This window comes from Sapajus apella, unplaced genomic scaffold, assembly GCF_009761245.1.
Source record: "Sapajus apella isolate SASKATOON/1434 unplaced genomic scaffold, GSC_monkey_1.0 scaffold4, whole genome shotgun sequence".
Lineage (NCBI taxonomy): Eukaryota > Metazoa > Chordata > Mammalia > Primates > Cebidae > Sapajus > Sapajus apella.
In genome coordinates this window covers 31619938-31635237 of record NW_022436944.1, presented here as the reverse complement: position 1 = coordinate 31635237, position 15300 = coordinate 31619938, and the positions used below count along the sequence as shown (strand labels likewise).

The following is a 15300-nucleotide window of genomic DNA, read 5'->3' as shown; positions in this document are numbered from 1 at the left end:
AGCATACACAAAAAGAAAAATACTGTATGATCTTAGTCATATATGGAATCAATTTTTTTTTTTTTTTTTTTGAAACAAGAGTTTCATTCTTGTGCAGGCTGGAGTGCAACGGCACAATATCGGCTCACTGCAACCTCCACTTCCCGGCTTTGAGCGATTCTCCTGCCTCAGCCTCCTGAGTAGCTGGGGCGATAGGCGTCTGCCACCACATCTGACTAATTTTTGTGTTTTTAGTAGAGACAGGGGTTTCACCATGTTGGCCAGGCTGGTCTTCAACTCCCAACTTCAGGTGATCCACCCACCTTTGCCTCCCAAAGTGCTGGGATTACAGGCATGAGCCACGCCACCATGCCCAGCTGTGGAATCTATTTTTAAAAGTCAAATGCATAGAAACAGAGAGTAGATCAGTGGTTACCAGGTAGAGTGGGGAGAAAATGAGAGCTATAGGTCAAAGGGTACCAAGTTGCAGTTATGCAGGATGAATTTAAAAAGAAAACATTAAAAAGCAGTTTGCAAATATTTAGACTTCTATTTTAATTGACTTTATTGCTTGACACCAAACTTCATCTTATCAGTTGGACTATATTTTTAAGTAATTTTTTTCTGAAGTGTTACAACTTTTCTGAGACCTGAAAATGTAACTAAAAGTGTTTGTTGTTTTCAACTTGCTGGAGATACATATTTTTTGTGTTACCAATTTTCCCTCTTAAAAATGCTGTTGCTAAAAAACGCCAAACCAAACCAACCGACAAACAAGAAAAACCCAAACTCTATAGCTCTTGGTTCATTTTTTTTTTCTCCTGGAATGTAGTGTTCTGAAATTAATGATACCTGTTCCATTGTAGGCATCCTGTTTTTCTATGCGGCCATGAATGTGTCTGTTTGTGTGTGTTCTTGAATAGATGTAAAATTTCTTTTAAAAAATCCATATGGTTCAAAAGCATCTAGATGTGACTATTAGGTCTTTATTCAGCTAAGAATAATGTTATGCTTTCATAGCTTTGTCATTACTTTCACAGCATTTGTTCTGGTCTCTTTTTAAAGAACTCTGAACTCTTCTGGGAACTCTCTGGGGACTCTTTAAGGTCCCTAGCACCTTGCAAGCAACTAGCACAATTTTATGTACGTTGGTTCCCTATTTTCTATCTTCTTTTTGTTTTCTATTCTCTTTTTCCATTTTTCTTTTTTGTTCATGTTGTATGCATTCTTGGGAATCTTCTCCAGTTAATCTTTCACATCATCCATTTAATGTTCAGCAGCAGCAAATTTACTCTTGACTGACCAGTGTGGTCAGTCAATGGTCAGTCTCTACTCTTGACTGATGTGGAGTTTAATTCTGACACTGCATTTTTGCTTCCTTAAAACCCTTCCTATCCCTTTCTCCTCCCCTCTTCTTTTATTCCGTTGTCTTTTCTGTTTAACCTGTTTTCTCATAAGTTTGTTTCTCTATGTTTGAATTTATGTCTTCATGTGTGCCAAGAAGTTTCCTGAAAATGTCTCTAGATTCTACAGAATGTCATTTTCAAAGGGATGCCCCTCATCTGGGTCTTGAAGGTGCTGCTCCTGCTCCTGGTTTTGCAATGTTCTAATAGATCCCTGAAGTGTCCTGATCTCTTTTTACTCCTTCTTGAGAAGGGAAAAACTCATTAATTCTTAGTGTATTTTGGTAGGCAGGTTGAGCAGATTGGCCTTGGATCCTCTCTAGCTATCTACTTGCTTGATGGCTGAATCACTTTTATAAACCTACGGCAATGCTTAATTGCCAGTTGCCAATAGGCTTCATCTAGTGTGTGTCTTCTCTACTGAGGTAGCATCTTTCCCCAGCCACCATCCCAGTCCTCTGGTGCTCTCACCTGCTATATCCCAGGAAAAACTCTGGTCAGCAGGTTGTGTCACAGTACAGTCATTACCATGACTGTTCCAGCTTCTTAATTGTTTTCTACCTGAAGAATGTATTGTGTCTTCATCAGCCCATCCATCTGTCCAGCTGTTTCTCTCATTTTTAAGCTCTTCTAAGTGTAAAAGACACTAAGGAAAGGAGAGGATGACCAGGGAAACTGTTCTTTGTTTGGCTTGAAACTGAACAACAGTGGTGATGATAGATATTTACTCCATGCTCTGGTTAGTAGAGATCCGGAGAGTCTGAGTCAAGTATCTGGAGAGAGGAAATTACAATATGCCTTCCTAGCTGTGTCTTTAAAGCAAGTTCTCTTTAGAACAAAGAGAACTTGGCATATGTCATAAATATGCTTGATAGATTTTTCTCAATCCAGCTTGATGTACCTTGTAAGTATTGTCAGTTTCTTCCACATCCTGGCAATTAGGTTGTCTGTCAGTATTTGTTCTCCTTGTTTTATAAGTCTTCATATTTGTCTGGATTTGCTGGGATATTTTTCTGAGAAGCAAGGAAAGACTTGTTGAAGGCCTCTAGCTAGAGGCCATTTTGGATGAAAAGTCCCATCGTGCATTTCATTTTTTTAAACTCGTCTCCCTTTGGAGACCATGAGATCCTTAAAGGGAGGGGCTGGGTCCCAGGCATCACTTAGTCCCAGCACTTCGCAGGCAACTGGCACAGAATTGCTGCTAAATAAATGTTGGGAGAAAGCACAAAAGAGGGAAAGGAAGCTTTTTGTTATTTGCCTACTATCCATATTAAAGTGTTTTAAATAAATCTTAAAGGATCCACATGCGCCTCAAAAAAGAATTGATGAAAATATGTCTGGCGGCTTAAGATTCTAATTAAAGGTCACCTGGGTCATGGAGTGTGTAATTGAAACTTTTATTTATGCACTAAAGCAATATTTCAAAAGGAAAGAATAGGATGTGGCAACAAAATCTTCTCATGTATAAGACATGTGTATGATCATCCTCAGGATGGATGCTATTTGTGTACCCTTTTTACTAATAAGTAGTGAATGAAGAAAAGGTATATATATGTGATGTGGGTTATAAGTGAGCAGGAAAATTCTGATAGAACAGCTATACTGGGTAGAATTATCAAGGGAAATTGTGCAATTGCTTTCACTAGAAATGCTTTCCAAACATTTAGACACAAAACTGTTTAGAGGTAGGGAGTGAACTGGTTGACTGCCCCAAAACCTTCTGGTCAGATGGGCCTCTGAGTCTTAGCAAGAGTTCAGTCACCCTTGGGTGCCTGACAGCCCTCAGCTGCTGGCCTTAGCAGCAAGCATCTGTCACTTTGAAAGAGTGATTTAGTGATATCAAATAGCTGAGTGATTAATCAAGAAAATCAGCGAGCATTTGACATCAGACAAAAAAAAATATTGCCAAGGAAATGCTTTAGGGGAAGAGGCACCCAGGCTTGGAATCCCAAACCAATGGTGCCTTCAGGGATGTTTACAAATTGTAACCCATTGCTAGAGAAAGATCAATCTTTTGCAAAGCTGAATTAATATTTAACTTGCCCAAGAAAAGTCAATTCCTTGCATTATTAGGGAAATTAACAAGCAGCCCCAAACTGACACTATTCTTGCCTGAGCCATCAGCATGTTCTAGAAGTCAACAAGTTAATGTTCCCTACTCCACCCCAATCTAATCCTCTCCTTGAATTCCTCTCACTTTTCTCTTCCTTCCTTCTTTTCCTGCTGAAGAACACTTCTTTCAAATAAAACCTAATATAGATGCCCAGTAAAAAGATAAAAAAGCTACTGGAGCAGAGGTGAGGTCTGAAGCCCCAATTCCTTGGCCACTCTCATACTTTGCTACCTGGGTATCCCCTAAGGAAGCCTCAGGGCAGTTGTAAGCTCCGGGATCAAGAACAGCACCTTCCAAGCCTCATGGTGCAGCAGAGTCAATTGGGAAGGGGAGGATATGAAATCACATTTGTATGCTGTATTAGTCAGTTCTCACACTGCTAATAAAGACATACCCAGGACTATATTTATAAAGGAAAGAGGTTTAATTGACTCATAGTTCCACATGGCTGGGGAGCCCTCACATTTGTGATGGAAAGCAAAGAGGAAGCAAGACACGTCTTACGTGGCAGCAGGCAAGAGAGAACCGTGGGCAGGGGTGGGGGGGGGAACTCCCCTTTCTCCCCTTTATCAAACCATAGATCTCATGACACTTATTCACTATCAAGAACAGCATGGGAAAAACCCACCCCCAGGGTTCAATTACCTTTCACCAGGTTCCTCCCACGACACATGAGAATTATGGGAGCTACAATTCAAGATGAGATTTGGGTGGGGACACAGCCAACACATATCATAGGCCTACCTCATCCTTACTGATATAAAATCTTTACTGACAGGCCTAGGGATCAATATTTTTTAGAGGGCCTAGTTGGTGATGTTCCTGTAATTATCCTGGCACAAGTTCAAAGTCCCTAGCAGGGTTCTACTTGAAATCCCTGTACTTGGTGGGCTCCAAGCATACTCACAGGTGTGACATTCTGCAGTTAGTTGGATAATGGTCAGTTCTATCTTCAGCCATGTCTGAGGGAGCCATTCATTACCCACAGAAATGTAACACAAGGGTATTGTGAAGAGGGACAGAATAGAAGGCTTCCTGGGAGAGGTGGGATTTGGGTAGAAATAGAGGGCAGGAAATTCAATTCAACTCATTTTGGTTGTGCAAGTACACATCCAGTACAGTACTTGCAGGCAGAAGGTGCTCAGTAAACAGAAGGCCTTCCCAGCATGTCTAACTAGCCGCTGTCACTCTCTCACTGCTTCCTGCTTTGTGATTCTCCAGAGCTCTCCTCAGTACCTGACATGCCACTGCCTATTTACTTATTACTGTCATCCCTCCACCACATGGTAAGCCCCCCTCAGAACGGGGCTGTCTACTGTGTTCCCACAGGTAGACCAGGGCCTGCCTGAATACATGAGTGAGCACATGACTGGCCTGGGTGTGGGTGTGGGGATGGCAAGAGAATCCCCTAGGCCCAGAGAAAGACCTGCAGAGTCTGGGCTGAGAAGGCAGGTTTCAGGGAGCTTACAGAGCAGTCTGAATGTCATACTAGAGTGGTCAGTCTCTCTTCAGCAGACAGTGAGGAGCCGCTAGATTGCCCTGTGAAGAAGAGATAAGATCAAGCTTGGCTTAAGAACGATGAGTTTGGCAGCAGAGTTCGAAAGGATTAAGCGGAGGGAGGGAAGCTGGACAGTCATTCGGAGACTCTTCAGTTGTCCAGGGAAGGGTAGTATGGGCTGACACCGGGTCAGATGCAGCGGCATGGGACAAGGTCATAAGAAGGAGGACATGGCTGAGTGGGGGGCTTTGCCACATATGCCTACCAAGTGACGGTGATGTAGTGAAAGGGGAAGGAAGAGTATGAAACTCATTCATCCATCCATCCGTCCACCTGTCCATCCATGAGGGGATGGCTGGAGGTAAAAAAGCAAGTGAAGCTGCCAAGGAGCTACCCATGTACCCCAGGAGGACAGGCTCCAAGGGTAGAGTTTGGGGGATACCTCTCTTGAGAGCTGAACAGTTAACAGAGGGAACAGTAAGAAGTAGCAAGACAGGTAGGAGGAGAAGCAGGACCACGGAAACTGGGGCCAGAGCCCCAGAAGAACTACTGGACACCAATGTCAGTGGGTGCTGAGGTTGCGGGAGGATGATGGCTAACTAGGAGCAGGTTGTTCCCCAGGGTGACATCAGGTGGCTTCAGAGACATCAGGACACAGTGGATGGTGTGGAGGCGCAGAGGGCAGCTGGCATGGCATTGAGGTGGATGACGAGAAGGTGGAGGTAGACGACATCTTCCCTTCAGGTGCAGATATGGGGTGGGATGGAGGGTAGGGGAGGAGGGAGGCAGCCTGGGTCAGAGCCAGGGAAGAAAAGAATTGTCAGGACTGGGGGACTTGAGTCTGGCTGTGGTGGAGAGGAAGCAGTCCCAGCAAAGGAGAGACTAGACACACAGGGCGGACATCTGATTTAGAAAAGCCCAGAAAGGAGAGTCATCCAAAAGAGAACCATCACATCTGTCTGTTAACTCATTAACAGCCCAGAGGAAAGACTTGGAGCTTCCAAGGTGAGAGGCCTAGGAGGAGGAGGGTGACCTAACTGTGTCATCCCTGACCCTATAGGACCAGACCATCACCAGGTCTGTAGTGGGGTGGGGGAGGAGGGAAGGACTCTTCTCCAGCATAATATATAAAAGCCTCAAGGTGAGTTTCTGATTTAGAATCCTTGACCATCTCTTGAAACAGGAAGGTAAAGCGGAGAGCTGAGCCTGGGAGAATTGCTCCTATCTCCAAGGCTGGGTCCCAGGTTGCTGCTTAAGCCCTTCCCACCCACACTGATGGCCTGGCGCGCAACAGTGCACCTCGCCTTGCACAACAGCTGTGCTGTTTTATAGCTGACGGTATGACTGCTGGTCTCCCCGCGCTGAGCTGTCCTCTGGGGTCAGGGCCTCTGTGGAAGTTCACAGTGCATTGGGAAGTGAACACTAAAGGCAACCAGAGGCTTCTGCAGAAAAAGAACTGTGAAACGTTGGACAGGAAGCAAGTCCGGTGCCCAGGGGACCCTGGAGCAAGGACCCACAGGTTCTCTCAACAGTATTCATTCTTTCAACGGATTTGCACTATGCCTCCCATGGGCCAGGCACTGTTCTGTGAACTGGGAATTCTGTAGTGAATAAAATTGGCAAGAATCCCAAGAATGGTGACTCCATTTTAATAAGGTGGAGACCCATGATAAAATCGAATAGTAAATACCAGTCCGTGCTAGAAAGTGAAGAGCTCAGGAGGAGAGGCACGGGTGCACCCCTGGAGTTGCTCTAAACAGGATAGGCAAGGTCCCCTTGTCTCAGAAAGATGAAAGAAGCCTCATTTATTATTTAAAGCGCATCCAGTCCTGGGTGGGATGTAAGGGCACCAGGCCTCCCCAGCTCCTTCGCTGGGCCCCCTAGGTGGGGACAGGGCGAGCTGGGCGGGCCGCTGCGGTTCTCCGAGAGCACCACGAGGGGGAGCCCGGACCCCTCCTAGCGCCTTCCGAGCCCTCCCGCGCAGCCTTGCAAGCAAAAGTTTTTCTTAAACTAACAATGCCAGTGTAAGGAGGTGCCCGCGCCTGATTGGCCGGGGGAATTTTGCAGGTTTGATTCCTTGATTGGACGGGAGGTGTTAGGGGTGGGGAGAGAGCTGATGGTGGGGGATCCCGCTCCCTCCCGCGTCAGTCTGGCCGGCTCGTCCTCCCGTAGGCTCCGCTGTAGCTCCTCGCAATGTGACACCAGGACGCACTCGCTCTCGCGCGCTCTCCCAGGCTCGTTCTCCCTCGCCCTCTCTCTCTCACACACGCACGCACACACCCACCTCTCTCATAAACACACACACACACATGCACACCCACACCCACGCGCGCCCGCACCGCCCCACGCGCGCACACTCCTGCCCACGCCCACGCAGCGCTCCGGGGAGTCCGGTCCCGGTGAGGGCGCGAAAGGATACCGAGAAGCCACCCGCCGGGAGCCCAGCGGCGCCCCGGGACGCGGCGCTCTCCCCGCGCTGCCGCCTGCGCTCGGGCTCGGCTTGGGTGCCGCCGGCCGGCTATGGCCCTGGATTGTCTGCTACTGCTCCTCCTGGCATCCGCAGTGGCCGCGATGGAAGGTAACGTACCCTCCACGGAGCAAGTTGGCTGCCGGTGCCTGCCGCCTCGGGACTGCTGTGCTCCTTGGCTCGCTGGGTTTCTCCGGCTGCTTCGCGGTGCCCGCGTCCCGGGACCGAGGGCAAGGAGGTGTGGGAGCCTCAGCCGCGGCTGAGCACAGGGCTTGGGCGGCACCCACCAGCGCGCCCCCGGCTGGCTCTTAGCACCCGAAACTGGCTAGCTAAGTCCCCCGGCTTCTGCGCCCGGCATTCCCTGGCAGCCTCGGTCTCACTCGGCCTCCGCTTGGAGAGCACGGAGCCCGCTGCATTGCGGTGCATGCTCCTTAGCTCTGGGCAGAGCCAGAACTGGGCGTTGGGGAGAAAGGGGCGCCTCTGGCCGTCGGCTCCTGGAGTACCCGCGCCCGTCTGCTCTCAGGCACGGATGCGCTTCTGAGCAGCCGCGCGCCACCTCCCTTTCCCCAGCTTCCAGTCCACGGGCTCGGGGACTTTGCTTGGCCTGCAAGCGCTGTGGGCGGGGGCTGGAGAAGCTCTGCCCTGGTACCCTGCAAGTGGCCGCCGAAGGAGGGGGGTCGAGTTCATTGGCCATACCTTTGGGGAACAGTCTGGTGGTCCGGGCGCTGCGGGACTGCACGTTTCCAGGGTCAGTCGGGTAGAGGTGGACACACTTTTGCCTCCTGAGCCTTGGAACAGGAGTGGGCTGGGGTGAGTGCTAGGTCCTACCTAAAGGCTCCCAGCCTCTCCAGCACCCGGGAGAGGAGACTCGGCTGTCGGGAGTCGTCGGGCAGCGTCACACTCTGCCAGCTCAGACTTGGCGGTACCCCCGGCTGGTTGGGAAAGCGCGCTCCAAAGACACCGTGCCCACTGCAGCGGGGAGCCTGGACGCTGTAGCGCTCGTGAATCCCTGTGGGAAATCCCGGCCCAGCTCTCCGCCTCCCGCCCCTTCCCCCGCCCCCATTCTTCGCAGCTTAGCAGCAGCCACTGCAGCCTCCCAGGAACACAGCTCCGCGGGAGAGCGGAGTTGGAGTTGCCAGGAGAAAACCAACTCTAGGGGTGATGCCCTGCTGCATTCCAGCTAGCGGCCCCACTTCCCGGTGTCCTGCGCCGGGTGGAACTCCGCTGGGAGACTCCAAGCCGAGGAGACGCAGCTCCTGGCGCCCACGCCACGTTCCCATCTGGGAGCTTCGCTCTGCTTGTTACCCATGCCTCGAGAAACTATGACCGGTTGCCCAGTGGAAACTCCCCCAAACACCATGGTTTGGTGCCCTCCGCCATTCTGGAAAGCGCTGCCCTTCTGGAACTGAAGCTGGGGGGCCATTCCGGGTCCTGAGGCACGGCTAAGATTTCCTTGCCTTTTGGTGAAGACCACTGCATCCCGCGTTTGTTCTGGTGGCAGCGTGGGGGTGCGGCGATTAATGCCTAGAAAGCTCTCGCTTGCTTTTCCGAAGGTGGCTTTTTCTCTGCCTTCCGTCTCCTGCTGCCCTCCGGGGCTGCTGGTCTTTGTAGGGAGGGGAGCAAGGAGGGGTTTGTTTTTTGGAACGTGCAGGGACTGGAGCTGTGTGGAGCGCCGTCAACACCCTGGCGCAGGGATGCCTGGGTTTGACTTATTGAGAGACACGTGTGGGAGCAGTTGAAATTGGAAATTCAAGGGGATATATACCCCCAAACCGGGCAGGAAAGCCCAGGGTGAGCGCGTTTGTAAGGGCAATTAGAGACTGAACTTGCAGCATTGAGGCGGTGTCTTGCCGGCTGGAGGCTGGTCCGGCCGCTGCTCTTCGAGTCTGCAGAGGTTCAGTGGCTGGGTCTCTGAAAGGAGATGGGTGCCCACTTTGGGGAGCGTGGTCTTGACATTGGGTTCCTGTGCATGCAAGCGAAATAGCTTGAAGAGCAAATGAATGGAAACAGAGCAGGCATCAGGACGTGGTCGTATCCTCCCTGCCCCTCTTCTTGGCTAGCCAGAGATCCCTGCCTGCTTGGTGGAGGCTGCCCACGGCTGCCATTGTGTCAGAGCCCAGCCAGGTATGCGGGGCTCTGATGCCCAGGCCTTCCGGTGCCACTTACCCCTGGTGCTGTGGCTTCTCTTGGTCCAGCTGGGAAACTTTGCCAGTGGCCTGGCAGAAAGGAGCTTGACTCTGTGGGCCAAAAATCTCTCCAGTAAGGGTTGAAAGAAACGCCACATTCAGCAGAATATTAAAGCAGCCCCCTGATCCCTACTCAGTTCGCAGGGATATTACACAACATTCACTCCTTCCTCTCCTAGAATGAACACAGGCAGGCTTATTTTCTACTCTACACACACGGAGCCGCCTTCTCGCCTGCCTGGTTGGGCTGTGGCCAGTGTTATTTGGTTTGTGATGAGTGAGGAATAATGATCAGAAAGTGGATCGATGAGCTGCCTATGGACAGCAGATCCCTCCCAAACTCGGCTGTGGTCAGGGGGCGGCTCTCCCTGCTGATTTCAGATGCTCATGTGTCTGTTTGCTTTTTCCTGGGGTCTCCGGGGGCTTTTCAGTGGGGCTTTACCACACAGGAAAAATTGCTCTGAGGCCAGGCAGGCCCTCAGCCCAGGCCAGGGCAGGGACAAAGGGACAGTGACAATCATGGGTCAGGTGAGGAGAGGCGACCAGAGGAAAGCAGGACCCTATGACACCCCCTGCCTGGGTAGAAGGAGGGAGGGCAGCATCTGGTTGTTGGCCAGAGGGGCAGAGGAGGGGAGGGGGCTCAAATTCCCATCATTAGGCAGGAGGACTGTTGGCTTAGGGTGTAGGAAACTCAGACTGAAAGAGAGCCCCCCTTCTCCTTTCCCCCCAACACTCCTGCATTTCTAGCCAGTTCTGCTCTGTGAGGAGAGAGATGCCACTACAGGCAAAAGGCTTGCTGGAGCTAAGTCTGTCTTCAGAAGGGAGTAGGGTAGGCTGTGGTGGCCAGAATGCTGACATCCTCCTGCCTTCTGGACACAAAGCTCTAGGCCCCTCTGCTCAGCGTCCTGACAAACAGCTGCCTCTTGAAGCCCACCAGTGTCTTTTCCGACCTGCTCTGAGAGCTTGTTGAGAATGGGCTGCTGGTGTCTGTGAAGCGATGGCAACTGCTCGCATTTTCTGAGCTGCTCCTTGTCTTGTGCCCTTTGGGATAGGACCTGGAAACCTGGGCTTCTCTGGAGGCTCTTCTACAGCAGCAGACACTCACCTTCAAAGTGAGGTATCCCTGGACTAAGCACATTGGCCTTTCTGGGAGGCAGCAACCTGGAATTGCTAACTGCTCATAGTATCCTCTCTACCCGACTCCCCATGTCCAAGGAATACCCATGCACCTGCAGAAGGCCTCGGACTGTGGCACAATGGCTGAGAATACTCCCGGGAGACTTGTTCTTTGGTGTGGCCTAGAGTGAAGTTCTGTCCCTGGCACCCTTGGATGTCCACATGTATTTGGGTATTAGATTTCTCAAGGTTTGACAAGTAGTGGGTTCCCAGCAGGTATTGCCGATGCATGAGTATACAACTAAATTACTGTTCCCTTTTGTGTCACGCCCCAACATGAAGTGCTAGGCGCTGAATTTCACTGTACACATTTTGGATGCAGTTACATTTCCATTACAGGTTTGTGGCAGAAAACCCCAAATTAAGCCCATGTGTCTTCAGCAGGCTGCAGGGCTAGGTAGGCAGTCATTGACTATTTCTGCATTTTCTGTTAATATTTGTTTGCTGTGTGTGCATCTGTTTTGGGTGTCCATGAACATGCTTGAGCCTACGAGCAGTAGCAGGCACCAAAGATTTTCAACAAAATGTCTGAGAAAAGTGAATTTGAGAAAATTCCATGTATTAGCTGATTTTATTTTCTGTGCACCATGGAAAGATCACCATTACTCAGTGTTTGTGGAGCTGCTTGCTCAAGCCATGCGTGTAATGCTGGTGAGGAAGGGCAATGCAGCTCTGGGCAATGGCTTGGGAAGAGTCTTGGCAATGTAAACAACTGCAGAGGTCCAGACTCAACCCCAGCTCAAGCCTTCTGAGTTTCTGCAACAGAGCTGCCAGCAGCTCATGATGTGCCTGAGCATGGGGAGGGCCTGCTGGGCCACACAGTGTTCAGCTCCAGCCCTTTCTGCTTTCTGTTGACTTGTGCAACCCAGACCCAGATCTCAGAGCCCCTGCTTTGTTTTCTCACAAGAATGGGTACCGTTGACCCAGGAGAAAAGCCCATCAGGCAGAGGCATGGTATGGCTTTTACTTAATTTTACCCATTAAGAAGTAATCTTTGATAAAGCAAATAGGATCAAAGAAGAAGGGCAGTGTGAGGGGATGCAGGACAGCACCATGACCGCCTCCTCTGGATCTAATGTGTACTTCCTATTTAGTAGAAACTACGTGTTCTTTAGTTGCTTGAATAAATTTTGTGAACTTGGAGCAATGGAAGGAGGGAGGTCTGGCCATGAAGATGGGGCTGGAATCAACATGAGTGGAGACAGATAGCAGGATCACGTAGCCAGAGCACTCCACCTGGCTTTTTATCTCTCAACTCTGTTGCTTGGAAAAATTACCCAGTTAACCCGGCCACAGTGTCTTTCTTTGTCAAATGGGTCATGATGCCCACTTATTCCAACTATAGGAGTAGGGATAAGTAATAGCCAACATAAGGACACACTCTGTACTAGATTAAAAAGAAAGTAAGATGCTATTAAAATCAAAGATACATTTGTACTACTAAATTTAAAAATCATATATAGCTCATCCCTAAATGTTCCTAGTATCACTGAGGCTTAGAGGCATAGTATTTTTCTAGCATGGGCAAAAGGTACGGGCAAGTTTGGAAGCCCAAAGAGGGGAATATCGGCTCAGGCAGTGGTTCCCAGACTTCAGGTTTCATGTCACCTGGGCAGTTTGCTACAGACTCCTGGGTCCTAATCCTAAAAGCTCAGCAGGTTTGGATGGATCTTGAAAATCAGCATTTTAAGTGGGCTTTCCAGAAGATCCTGGCATATGTGCTTCCTGGAAACACTGCCCAGAGGACTGTTTCTAGACCAGGCTACAGTCAGAAATCCTAGTGGGTCTTGCCCAACTCTGCACTTGCTGAATCAAAGTGGCCTGGGTCTGCATTTTAACAAGGGGCCCGCCCCAATGATTCAGATGCAAACAGTCTGGCACCTGTATATTTGGAAACTGCTGATGAGATCTAATTCACTTAGTCCCTACAAAACCTATCAGGTGGGTATTACTATAATCAACTCCTCTCCCATTTTTTAGATGTCAAGACCAAGATGTAGTGTAGTTAAGTAATTTGATAAGGTCACACAGCCAGTAAGTGGCTGATCCTGGATTTGAACCCAGGCAGTCAAGCTCTGTAGTCTATATTTTTAGCCACCATATGCCACCACTTTTGAAGGCTTTGCATGAAGGAAGATTCATATGAGTTGCAGTCCGGGGTGGGAAGGGTTCTAGTGCTGACTCTGCCATTGGGCACTGGGGACTTCATTGGCTACTGGGGACTTAAGTTTCCATGGTCATGCCAGAAAAGATGAGCAAAATGTTCAGTCTCAATACTGCAGATCAAGCTCTAGTTTCCATGTTGCTCTCTCTGCACCTTCCTCCTACCCTCTTACCCCCACCCCTATACACACATAGCCACGGGGCTGGCGACCTGTCCTGCAGCATACTTTCTCATAAGAACTGGTAAATTTTTTCCTGTCTCTGCCATGACCAGCCCTCCCAAAGAAGAAATGATCAGCAGAGAAGTGTCCCCAAAGGAGATGGAGCTGGGCCTCCTGTGAGTTTCTGGAGACAGTGGAAGGGGGCACACGGAACCCTTACCTGTCCTTCATTCACTGTCAAGGTGGTCCTGCACCTGGATTCCAAGAGTCTGCATTCTTTGGAAGAGCTCTTTTTATGTCTCCCTCTTTTGCACTAGCCACTTAAGCAACTTGAATATTTCTGTCAGATTTCCATGTCTCCAAAGATGGTGGAGAAACAGCATTGCATGTCTGCCCTTCTGAGGAAACTACTGTAATAATAAAGTAATGCCTTGGGAAAGATTTCATATTTAAAAGCAAAATTTTGCATGAGAAATTCTTCAGCTTTTCTTCAGCTTCTTCTGTAGACTCCATTTCAAATGGCAGCTATAGGTGTGGCCCTCGGGTCTATATATAGAAACGCTAGATATAGTGTGTCTATATATACAAACACTAGATATAGTGTTTCTATATATAGTGTTTGATACATATATCTATATATCAAACACTGCTATATAATCATAGTGTTTGATTGTGCTTGGGTGGGGGGCATTCAGTGGTGAGGTCAGGACCACCTGCCCCATCAAAGATCCCTGATATCTGATGTATTAGAGCCACCTTGCTGGCTTTTGTTGATCATTTCCCTGGGGGTTAGAAAGATGGGAACACACTTCCCAGGGAGGCCTGGAGAGCAACCGGTTGGTTCTTCTTTGTTGATGGAAAACCACTTTCTATCTGACTTTAAGTACAGGAAGCAAACAAGTGCACGGATGGCTCTCTCCCTCCTTGTGCCTGTTTTCTCATTGTTGAATAGACTGGAGGAAGGATTGTGATGGTAGAGAGAGTAGCAGGGACTTGGAGTGAGTGCACACCCCAGGGTAGTAGCAGTGGTAGAAGCAGGGGTTGACAATTTTAGATAAAGTCCAATCTGAGGCATGGTGACCCTCTAGCAAATCATGGGTGGGGCATGGATCCTCAAAGCCTGGCAGGGGTTCTGTAGGAGGCACCCTGGGATCTGATTTTCAGGCATCAGAGATTGATAAGAGTGAGCTTAGTCAATATCAAGAAGGCTAAGTGCCCTCCATGAGAAAGCCTAGTGCCCTCTGTGAGGAAGACTGTGCTCTAGGGAACACCCACTGGCCAGCAGCAGGTCCAGACCTGTTCAGCTGTTGCAGGCAGGACTGGGGTCATGGTACCCACTGGTACCATGGAGCATTATCTGCCAGATGCCTCTCACTGTAACTGTCTTGTAAGTTAATTCCAACTTTGTGAATGAGAAGATTTCATTTCCACAGCCTAGCAAATGGGTATGTTTCATTATGCTCTCAGCCTTCTAGGTAAAGAAAAACATCTCCAGCAAGCATGGACTGTTAGCTCTGTGGGAGGATGCCCAAAACTGAAGATCTGGGGGCCCTTCACTGCACTATAATGACCCTGCTGGTGATTGAGGTTTCAAGACGATCTACTTGTGAAAAGAGGGAAAGGGTGATGAAGAAAGTCCTGTTTCCCCCTCCATCACCAGTACAGATATTTCTCCAGGTCAGGTGAAATCCCAGCACCTGCAGACAACACCACTAGCAGCAGCTTAAAGAGGCTGCTTATGGAACGTTCCCCCAGAGTTCTCTGTAGCAGAACTGGGCCAATGTGGAAACAGAGATAGGAGATTTTCTGAGAATTACCAGGACTCATTTCTGCCTGCAGATTGCACCTGAGGCCCTGCATCTCTCATCTCTCCCCTCCCACTTCCTGGCAGCAAGTGACAAAATGACTGATTTGAATTTAACCTTCTTGCTCTGCTTCTCCATTCCCCTGTGAAGGTGATAATGAACAGAGAAATGGGCAGAGGCAGGTGGCCAGAAAGGGAGGGGACAAGCGACGGGAGCAAGGGCCCAAGGTTGTAGCTTGGCGGTAGCTTCTAAGGTCCCTGGGACTGATTATGGGGGTTGTGTTAGCTTGAGGGAGCCAGCAAGGGGTCAGGCTTGTCTGCACAGTCTTGAAGCAGGACTGGAGGTCAGT

The 15300-nt window shown here is 49.4% G+C and overlaps 1 protein-coding gene across 1 annotated transcript in view; it reads left to right on the top strand.

Moving 5' to 3' along the window:
* The first annotated feature begins 6579 nt into the window (after window positions 1-6579).
* The window catches only part of EPHB1 (EPH receptor B1), a 436638-nt gene continuing 427917 nt past the window's right edge, over window positions 6580-15300 (top strand). The window contains exon 1 of the mRNA XM_032265843.1: window positions 6580-7571. Within this exon, the coding sequence (XP_032121734.1) occupies window positions 7514-7571 (58 nt within the window). The 5' untranslated portion in view covers window positions 6580-7513. The remainder of the gene's footprint in view (window positions 7572-15300) is intronic.